The sequence below is a fragment of the Mastigoproctus giganteus genome, chromosome 8 (genome assembly GCF_048544385.1).
Source record: "Mastigoproctus giganteus isolate SK-2022 chromosome 8, ASM4854438v1, whole genome shotgun sequence".
NCBI classification, from domain to species: Eukaryota; Metazoa; Arthropoda; class Arachnida; order Uropygi; family Thelyphonidae; genus Mastigoproctus; species Mastigoproctus giganteus.
In genome coordinates, this window is record NC_143582.1 from 205,519,819 (window position 1) to 205,531,413 (window position 11,595).

At 34.4% G+C, this 11,595-nt stretch overlaps 1 protein-coding gene across 1 annotated transcript in view; it reads left to right on the plus strand.

Annotated features, from left to right (window-relative positions):
* Rcd5 (microspherule protein Rcd5) overlaps nt 1-6,658 on the plus strand; it is a 119,192-nt gene extending 112,534 nt beyond the window's left edge. The window contains exons 13-14 of the mRNA XM_090380060.1: nt 2,938-3,153; nt 6,562-6,658. Of these exons, the coding sequence (XP_090236186.1) occupies nt 2,938-3,153; nt 6,562-6,645 (300 nt within the window). The 3' untranslated portion in view covers nt 6,646-6,658. The remainder of the gene's footprint in view (nt 1-2,937; nt 3,154-6,561) is intronic.
* The last annotated feature ends 4,937 nt before the right edge of the window (nt 6,659-11,595 follow it).

Here is an 11,595-nt window from a genome sequence, read left to right on the forward strand (position 1 = left end):
AAGTATAACTACTGACAATTACAGCTACTTAAGTGGATCTTTCTGACAACTTAAGTTTCAAATGTTGTCTTCTTGTTCATGGATTTGGACTGTTCAGTACACTTTCACACACTTGTTCAGTATTTATCTGGATTCTAGAAAAGCAAGAATATTTCCATTAAAATGTTCAAACAAACACTAACCCTTGGTCTAACCTTGGATGAAAATCTTATATTTCACAACCATTTCATTGCTGCAAAAGCCTTTGCAGCATTATGGAGCATTTTGACAGGAGTTCTTGGGTGCAACAAACACAAAACTTATGGTTTAGTATGTAAAAAGGAGGCTAACCCCACTTGTTTCGTGTGCATCTACCATATGATCATCCACTCCCCAATCCTACATTAGGAAATTCCTTACAATGGATGATTCTCAGGCAGAGTACTAGAGCTACAAAGAATCCCTTTACCATCTTAAAGTTAATCGTCTTTGCAATGCTCAAGATCACCCCATGGAAATTCTAATAGAAACATTGTCACTCTTGCTCAACTGCTTTCTTCTTAAATGGGTGCATGAGGATACCAGTTTGTAGATGAAATTCAATCCATGATGGCTGTCAGAGATGGACAACATCCAGTTCTTTGGCCAAAACATACACACATGTATGGGATCTATCTAATCATATTAGGAGAGACAGCAAAGGAGGTAAGCAAGCCTTTAGTCATAATTATGAGAGCATACTTGGATTCAGGGGAGGTTCCTATGGATTGCAGTGAATGCATCCCCAATTCATAAAGGGGATCAAAAGTAATTACAGACCTGTTAGTTTAACATCTGTTGCAGGGAAAATAATGGGAGTCACTGGTTAAAGAAATATTGTAGGACTATTTGGAAAAGAATGCAATTATACTGCAGTCACAGCATGGATTTGTTAAGGGGCAGTTTTGTTTAACTAATCTCATAGGTTACTATGATGCAGTGACCAAGGAACTGGATACAAAAAATAATTTTGATATCATATACTTGAATTTCAGGAAGGCTTCTGATACTGTTGTGCATAAAAGACTGCTGTATAAACTGGAGCAATTTGGCATTGAGGGCAGGTTACTGCTATGGATAAAGGAGTGGTTAGGGGAAAGAAGATAGTGAGTGGTTATCAATGGACACTACTCTTCTTAGATTAATGTTATTAATGGAGTTCCCCAGGTTCAGTGCTGGGCCCATTGTTGTTTTCAATATTTATCATTGATATTAATGAAGGTATATCAGGCTTAATGTCCAGGTTTGCAAATGATACAAAGGTTGGCAGGGTAGTTGATGACAGTAATAAAAGTTAATGGCAGTTGAAGTTTAAAATGCAAGGTATGGCGTATGGGTAGCAGTAATCATAGAGTAAATTATCAATTGTGTGGTACTACACTCAGGGTAGTGGAAAATGAAAAAGACATGGGGTAACTGTGCAGTCAGATATGAAATTCTCTGAGACAGAAACTTTGCTAGCAGGGATAAGGAGGTGATTATCCCTTTGTACAAGGCCATGGTCAGGCTGCATCTTGAGTATTGTATACAGATCTGGAGGCCTCACTTTAGGAAGGAAGGGGTGCAGAAAAGGACAATTAGATTGGTGAAGGGAGCAAAATGGTGCTTTTACCTAGAAAGGCTTCAGTTCTGCTAATTGCAGCTTCTGGAGACTAGGCACCTGTGGGGTGATCTGATTGAGGTGTTTAAGACCTTGATTGGATTGAGTAAGCTGAATGTTAATGACATTCTTCCTCTTGCTGAGACCACACACGGGGGGGAATAAATTTAAGTTGAGGAAGGATGGTTGTAGGATAGATGTGCAAAAATTTGCCTTGAGCTGGGGGTGGATGATCATTGGAATTAGGCTTCCATCTGTTGTTGTGAAAGTGGATGAGTTGAATAAATTCAAGGAAGAACTAGACAAATTCTTGGAGGGTGTGGATGGATGAAATGTGTATTTTTTTTTTTTTTTTTTTATTGGCTGATGCTATATAAGCTTGCTTTCTTGTGTCATTTGCCACTACACGCATCCAAATGTTTCCTAAAAGGTATGTTTCCCACTAGCACCTTATAACAGTGGAATACACTTTTAACCTTGATTATAAAAACTGTGTAATAATAAAAAAAAATATAGAAATACAGTGATGACAGAAAGCTATAAGAAGATAGAATTTTAGATCTCTACCAGCCCTTATCCTAATTCTATGGTTGAGGGAACTTCCATAACTGTGCAGCCGTCCCCTGAAGACTGAAAATCTGTACAGAAGTGCATAAAATGGAAAATAGAACATAACTAGTAGTTAAACTGTTAAAATAACAATATTATAAAAATTAATCTACCAAAGTACTTCAATATAAGAGGCCTATAAGCTGTTATGTGATGCCTCTGTTAACAATTAACAAAATTGGTATCTATTTAAAAATGTGTGCTAATATTAGCAACTGTTGTAATAATAATCTGTAAAATAGCATATGATCTTCACTCTCCTAGTCATTATGACCATACAGGGGTCAGTTATATAACTGAACTGAGTTCAATGTCTATCAGACAGTTGTTTATCTGACATGGTGTCACATGAATTGAATCTGGACAGGGGTGTTTTTGATTACACATTTTGATGGAGTTTGACGAATCTGAAATGTTCCTTGGAATTCTCTTTTTGCAGCAATGGCAGAAAATACACTTTTAAAATAACTGCATGAAGTTCTGTGCTAATTATCTGTTAATTAAAACAGAACTTCATGTTATAAGTATATCTAAGTTTATCTAAGTATTTGTTACAAAGTTGAAAAAAATAAAATAATAAAATAATAATAATAATAAAATTAAATGGACTTACGACTTTTGCTGTACCCCCCCTTTTTTTTTTTTTGTTGTATTCTGTAAAGCACTCACTTCAAGTGATTTAAATTATATGTTTGAAATTTTTCTTTTAGATTACTCTTGGACGTGCTACAAAAAATAACAGCATAGATGTTGATTTGTCATTAGAGGGACCAGCATGGAAAGTATCTAGAAGACAAGGTTTTATCAAGCTGAATAGTAATGGTGACTTTTTTATTATTAATGAAGGAAGAAGGCCAATTTATATTGATGGTAAACCAGTGCTAATGGGAAACAAATATAAATTGAACAATAATTCTGTAGTTGAGGTAAATATTCATATTTGGAAAAACTAAAAAAAAAACTGATTTTGCTAATTTTTTTTAAAGTTTTAAGACCTTTTATATATAGTAATGAGAACACACATGAAGATGGACAGTTAACTGCAAAAAATAAATTATTTATTAAGGAACGTCATGACATCCTGAAAATGCTTAACTAATTCAAATCAAAGTTAGAAGATTCATCCACTGTGGACTGATATGGAAGTACACGTGAAACAGTTATTTACATAATGGCAATTAACTGTTTATATTCAGTGAAGCTTTAAAGATATTTTGACCATTTTCTTTAGATATAAATTTATAACTTTCATATTAAAATAGCAACAACAGTAATAAAAGAGAGAGTAAATCTCTCTCTCTCTCTTTCTTCAAAATGACAGAGGGGCCATATTAGTATGAGTAGTGGCAAGTTATGCAAACTTATTCGGTATCAGCAAAAAAAACATCCCATTTCACTTAAAAAGCTATTTGCCTTTATGCTGCGGGCTATGTGGCATAGTTCATTAGCATTAGTAGAGGCATATGATGCAAGAAAGCAGGCTTATACAGCATCAGCCAAAAAAAAAAAAAAAAAAAAACCACTTCCCATTTTACCCATTCATTTGCAACAGTTTGTCTAGTTTGAATTTATCCACTTCCACAACATCAGAATTTATTCCTTGATTGCCGGAACAGAAATCAAGTACCCATTGGCTAAAAGCAAACTTCCACACAACTATTCTGCAATCATCCTTCCTCCATTTGAATTTATGCCCCCTCATGTGCGTAGTCTCAGCAAGAGGAAGAATCCCATCAGCATTGAGCTTGCTCAATCCATTCAAAGCCTTAAAAACCTCAATCAGATCATCTTGCAGGTGCCTAGTCTTCAGATGCTTCAATTTGCAGAATTGAAGCCTTTCTTGATAAGAACACCCCTTTGTTACCTGATCAATCTTGTTGCCCTTCTCTGTACCCACTTTAGCAGCTCTACATCATTCCTAAAATAAGGCCTCCAGACCTGTCTGAAGTACTCAAGATGTGGCCTGACAATTGCCTTATCACCTTTTTATCCATGCTAGCAAAATTCCTGTATATCATTGACAAAGCCTGTATATTCTGTCCTGGCAACCTTTCTGAACTGCTCAAAGAACTTAATGTCTGACTAAACAATTACTCCCAGGTCTTTTTAGTTTTCCACTATCCTGTGTGTAGTACCACTGTAGTTGATATGTTAATCTGGGATTACTGCTACCCATGTGCAGTATTTTGCATTTGTCAATGTTAAACTTCATTTTCCATTTTTTAGCCAAATTGCCTAATTTTTCTAGATCTTGTTGCAGTAGCATACCTTCATAGCCGAGTGGTCAGGAGCGGAGGTGCAGTAGCACACGCTCTTTGAGTAGACTGGGGTTCAAGCCTCTGACTGCTGAATACGGTCGATCTGCCAACCCGCACCGGACCAGCGTGGCAGGTTATGGTCCATTTTCCTTCAGCATGAATTGTTGAGGAGGCTTCCATCCTGCAGTGGGTTGATAATGGCTGCACTTTACCTTTTTTTTTTTTTACCTTCATTACTGTCATTAACCATCCTGCTAACCTTTGTACCATCCGCAAACTTAGACATTGAATCTGATATATATTCAGCAGTATCACTAATATATACAGAAAAAACAATATGCACATACCGAACTATATGGAACTCCTATGATAACATTAGTCCACGAAGAGCAGTGTCCATTTATAACAACTGTCTGTCTTCTCCCACTCAATCATCCCTTTATCCATAGTAATCCGTTATGTGCAACATTATCTATCAAAAGCTTTCATGAAATCCAAATATATGATAAAAATTTTCTCCTCCACTTTCCGCTCGGTTATTACAAAATCATTTGGCTCCCTGTTAGAGTTTGATAAACTTCCAGCATCTCCTTCCCTAAAGAATTACTCACGTGTATGCAAATGCAAAATATTTATTCTGTTTGTCAGCAACCTGTGCAGGATCATTAACATTTACACAAGTAAAAAAGTATTAGCTGTTTTTCTTTGCATCTTCCACAAAGATTTCTCATAATCTGCCTTTGTGACTTGATTACAGACTAGTTTATATCTACCACAGGCTTCTGCATTACCTGATAATTTATATGCATCCCATGCATTTTTCTTCTTTTCCATGAGTCTGATCAGTTCGTCTGACATCCATTTGGGCCTTGAAGAGTATATTTTCATTGGTATAAAAATCCTAGTAGCTTCTATAATTAATTCTTTGAATGCTTCCCATTTAGGATTTGCTGATGGTGGGTCCCCATGTATAGAATTTAGACTGTCTGAGACCACTCTAGTCACCTTTACAAAAACAAAAACCCCTTCCCTTTACCTATGATGGTAGTAACATCGTTAAGTAAATCCTACATTCACAGACCCTAAATACATGAATAATCATTACTGATAATCAGATCCAAGGTCATGATGGCACATGTCTGATGTCCCTACAATGTCTGCATTTGATGACTTGACCAACACTTCAAACATGCTGCTGTAAAAAATAGTCATCCAGTAAATATCAACAAGTCTTGTTACTGTGTGAGTGACCAATCCACAAGTTGCAATCAGTATCTGGAAAGTTAAAATCCTTCATTATAAGACAGTCTGACTTATTGGCCCACTCTTTCTCTGTACAGTTGATCATTATACTCATCAGTCATATCTATAACATGCTCCTACTCTTATTTTTTGCTTTCCCAATGCTTATGTCACACCAAACAGACTCAACATTGCACTGGCCATGCATGTAAATTGGATGCACTGCCTTAAGATTTTATGTGCTTTTTAACTTAGAGCGTAATTCTCATCCCCCTCCTACCCTGTCTGTCCTTTTTGTACACATTGTACTCCTCATATTCCAATTCTGCATCCCTTCTATCTGAATGGCACATGTCAGAATTAGATGGTTACTATTCTTGTAATGGGAATAGCATGAATGTTCTGTTTTATGAATTTATTTATTATTATTAATTTATTAACCATGATTATATTTACACAGTTGTATTAATTATTATTATTACTAACACAATTGCCACTGCAAAAATGTTTTTTCTCTTTTCAACTTTCTGCTTTGAAGGGTTACATCCCGGTATTGTCAAATTTTTGCACCCTTGTTGTGTATCAAAACCTGTCATATTCTACATTGTATATTATTAGTTATAATGATCTAATACTATTTTCCTCAGCGCATCTTTATCAACTGGAAAAAATTCAGTTTGAGTTATGAACATTAAAATATTTTAGGTGGAAATGGCATGATAAAATGTAGTGCTTTCTGTTAAGTCAAGTGGCAGTTTGCTATTAGTAATTAAATGATTGAACGTGAAAATGCAAAGAAAATCAACTAAAATGTTTCTCATTATTATTTTTCAGATTGTTGGATTACGATTCATATTCCTAATAAACCAAGATCTTATTAGCGCCATTAGATCTGAAGCACCAAAGGCTCCTACTTAAAAATATTTATGTATATAAAAAAGTTTTTAATACTGTAAAAATGGTCATCTGGGATGATTTTTATACGAAGTTGACAGTGTGAATAGCCATCTTTTAATGTTTGTAAATTTTGTATGCATGAAATGTCACTAATAAGAATATTTATTGCAAGTCCTAGCCGTTTTTTTATTATTTTTTTTTTCTGAAAAAAAGGCTGTATATAAACAATTAAATCATGATTATGAATTATTTAGTAAGGTGTGTAATTTTTTACAGTATTATGCTGACCAAGTGTAAACTTCCTTGGCTTTTCTGTATTGTTCACTTACACAATACCTTATACATTTCAGTAAGCTTCTGAAATGCCTAGTGTCCAAATTGTGTAATCAACACATCCACGTCCCCAATGGACGACCCTTTGTATTAGGTTGACACAACACATTTCAGTTGTCTGTCAGCTGCATTGAAACACCAATCTTTAACCAGCTCTATTTTGATCATGATCAAATTAATGTCATGACAGCATTATACTGTATATGTGTGGACTTTTGTTTTCATGCAGGATGTCTGTAAAGAGGTGCAGACTAACCAGAGTTTTTGTAAATCAGGCTGTCGTTTTTGCATTTCTTTTGATTTTTATGAATTCTTCCCAAATTGCTGAGCATCAGTTTAGATTCGTCTCAACTAATAATTTTAAATGATGCAATTATGAATAAGCAAACTTAAAATTTTAATTCTGTTATCAGTATGAAATAATGATTTAATAATTTATCATTTATAATTAATTTAGTGCATAGGATAAAAACTTAATCAAGTGAAGAAATATAAAAGGTCTGTTTTTCAGAGTTCAACAGTGGACTATTGCATCTTATCTTGGCATGAGTTTGCTCAGCATCAGCAAACATGCTGTTTTGGGAAGACTTGAACTGACTAAAAAAAGGTCTGTATAAAATTGCCAAAAAATCAACGTTATCACGAATCAGTTTCATATTGACTTCTGCTATGACATTCAAGAGCAACAAATAACAACTGAAAGTTTTTTTTTTTTTTTTGTTAATTTTGTCTCTGTACTTCAGTTATATATTTTTATTTATTGGTTGTGGTGGTGTGTGTACGAAGGCAACTAAAGCCCTGAGGCACCCATTCTCATTCCAAGACCAACTAACTCAGCCATGCTAATAAAGGTGATAAAGTTCCTCCCTTCAAGACAAAATTCATGGAAGGACAGCAATCTGTGCGTTCTAGCTATTATTTTATATAATAAAATAACTGCTAGATAAAATATAAAATAGCATACAAAAAATAAATAAATAAATAACTCAAATATGTATTTTTAAGTAAATGTCCAATAATTTGAAATATCTGATCATCAAACACTGGATTCTGTGGACACCTTTTATCAGACTTATACTATACTAATAGAAAATAGGAATAAAATTTTCATTGACCCTCAAAATAACCTCTGCTTTTCCTGAACTGAATTCACTGTAGATTGCAAAATAGTTCAGTGCATAAGCGGTATCCAATCATGAAAGAAGGAATGGCCAATCCTCGTAGGCATTCCTGTGCCACTGGGCATTGATTAGTGTTATTCTTGAAATATTCCTTTTGGCAGATGCAGTACTGACAGAAATAAAATAGAATAAAAATATATGGTATAATTCACTGAGGTTTTGTTGAACAATAAATGAAAACATGCCTTTCATAGAGAAATATTTGAAGGAATGACTGTACTAAATGCTTGTAATTCTCCAATAAGTCCATAACTGTCAACGTCACAATCATTGCCAAAGGTAAGATATTTTTTTTTATTAAACCTTGGCAAAATTTTTAAATGTTTATTGACTTACCCCCCACCCAGTTTTGATACTTCAAAAAGCAAACTTCTAAATATGCTTTAATTTCTATAATAAATTTAGGCAATAGCCTCGTGTTACATAGAAGTTAACTAACGTATAAGTTAGTGCTAGAGAATCGTGTCTATACATAGCCAACTACTAAGTAGTTGAGAAATGGCATCATTTAAGTATATCTCATATTGTGAATATCTACATGAGTTACCATGATATTGCACTACTTCGAAAAAGTAACACTTCAATGGTGAAGACTACTGGTACTTATCCTCCATAGATACCACCACCACCACCACCACCTAGATGGCACTGTTTCGGAGCTTGGTGGGTGGACAGGTACCCTGGTGTTGCAATGATGACAACCCATAACTTCTACGTAACCTAAGGCTATTGCCCTAAATGTATTATGTATTCTTGATTACTTGTACACCATTAGACATCTCTCATATTGTGAAGTTATATTTTGCAACTGGGTTGTCATTATTGCAACGCCAGAGTACCTGCACACCCACCAATGAGGAGCCAACAAGCTCCAAAATGGTGCCATCTGGGTGGTGGTGTCCACCGAGAATAAGTAACAGTAGTCTTCTCCATTGGTGAAGCGGTGCAATATCATGGTAACTCGTGAAGGTATTCATAATATGAGATATACTTAAATGATGCCATTTCTCAACTACTTAGTAGTTGGCTATGTATAGACATGATGCTCTAGCACTAACTTATATGTTAGCTTTAATTTCTTTAATTATTATGCTGAAATCTTTGATTCTGAAATAACTTGGATTTTTTATAGTTTTTTCATAATCAAACATAAATTTTTTGTGACTAGTTCTCTTCTCTTTGAATATCAGGAATGTCATATTTACTGTTTTCACCACATTGAAACCCATTTGAATAATACTCATTGAGCCAAGTGAAAAGTTTGCCAAAGTGCAAAGTTGCTGAAGATGTTATGTAAATGACCAACTTTTTTTTTTTTTTTACTAAGGTTGACTTGTTGACATAGTACAACTTAATACTATAATCAACAAGTACAAACCTGAGAATTTTTATTTCATTTAAAACTGATTTGTAGTTACTCATATTGCTGAATCACCATGTTACAAAGGCTTTGCACATGTCATATAAATGAAATCTTACAGCTTTGAAACTATTGTGTTTGGGAAAGAGGTTTCAAAGAAGATTTATCATTTTTGATTAAAATTTTCCCATCTCTTCAAAGAGTATATTCTTTATATTAGCCTATAAAAAAACTGTCACTGCTGATTTTACATCACCCAATAACGATTTCAACTGCAACAGCCACATGAATGCTTGTGTAGCACTGGTTCACATTTAGAAATTAATTTCACAAAATTAATATGTGCATAATAGTTATTAACCTTTCTAGTGAAATCTAGTGTCTTTTAGCTTCCTGACTGCATAGTTGGTTCTCGTGATTAGTGGTTTTTTTCTGCTAACAGCTATTGCTTCAAATCAAGCCATTTTTACATAGATTTTTGATATGAATTCAGTTATTTTCATATATTTCCAGTTGCAACATCTAACACAGTAAAGGTCTTGTGCTAGAAATAACTGACATGAAAAACAGTAAATGCAGTTCGAGTATACTTGCCAGTGCTGGTTCTGCTTCTCACCATTTCTCGAAATTCTGTTATAGTGAAAGTTACTAAAACATCTATTTTTATTATCTTTTGAGTATTCACTCGAGATGTGGGTGTGTAGGTTTGTTTCATATTTTACTACATTGGTTTGAATCACTCAGTGGTATAATCCACTCATCTGGATCAACACTGATTGAACGTAGCCAAGTAGTCAGGGGAAAGAGTGCAGTAGCACATGCTCTTTGAGTGGACCAGGATTCAAGCCTGTGACTGCTAAATACAATTAGCATTTGTATTGATGATTTATTGTAAACTCTACTGACTTGGTGGTCATGCAGGAGTATAAGCAAGAACATTTCTCAGGTCCACTTTGTTCACATGCGTGAGATTCTGATGTTTGCAAAGCAACATCAATGAATTACCCAGTTGAATAATCATTGTTAATTTCTACAAGTTCTTCATTTTCAACATCAAAACTTTTGTTTTTTCAAAAATTTTGGAAGCCTCCTACTACTAATTATTGTTTCTCTCCAACTCATCTTTCCTTTTTTATTAACATTCCAGATTTGAATTTTTCCTTCTTGTCACAATCCCTTTTAAACTAGACCACTTACTGCAGATTTAATTCTGCACATTTGTTTTAGAACTTTACTACTACGATGCAGTTCAACTAAACGTATTGAAGTTTTACAGTGCGAAATCAAACCAACAAAAGTGACTACATTACATCACACATACATGGAGCTTTGTATATCTCAGTGGTCCCACATCCCCATATAGAGTAAAAAAAAAAGTAAAGTGCAGCCATTATCAACCCACTGCAGGATGGAAGCCTCCTCAACAATTCATGCTGAGGGAAATGGACCATAATCTGCCACGCTGGTCCAGTGCGGGTTGGCAGATTGACTGTATGCAGCAGTCAGGGGCTTGAACCCCCGGTCTACTCAAAGAGCGTGTGCTACTGCACTCCCGCTCCTGACCACTTGGCTACAGAGGCCGTCTTTTTAGAGTATTTGTAGTGTAAATTGGTTTTTCTGTAAGCAGTGCCTCATTTGGTAACCTCGTGTTTGCTATAAGTTACAATATCAAATGTTTATTTTTTGGGACATACAGTACTTTCATGTTCAAGTATTATTTAATTCCTTAAAAAAATATATATTTTTATAAAATCAATATACATTTTATACTGTTTTTTTCTAAGGTTAAATGAATTTCTGCACATTTATATAAATAAAATTTTTAAAAAATGAGCATTTCCTTTTTTTTCTTATTTTCCTTTTTAATTCTAGATTGAATATTTTTTATTTTTCACTTTTTATTAATTTTTTTATTTTCCTTAAAAATAAAAATGACATTTGGAATGTAATGCACACTATACTACAAAAAAGTAGCTGCACACCTGCATCTTACTAATACAATATTTGGCCTTAATGATATAGTACTGTTGGACTCCAAGCCAATTTTTGATAGTAGTAAGGTGGTACTTTAGTCAATTCCTCCAACATGCCATTTCA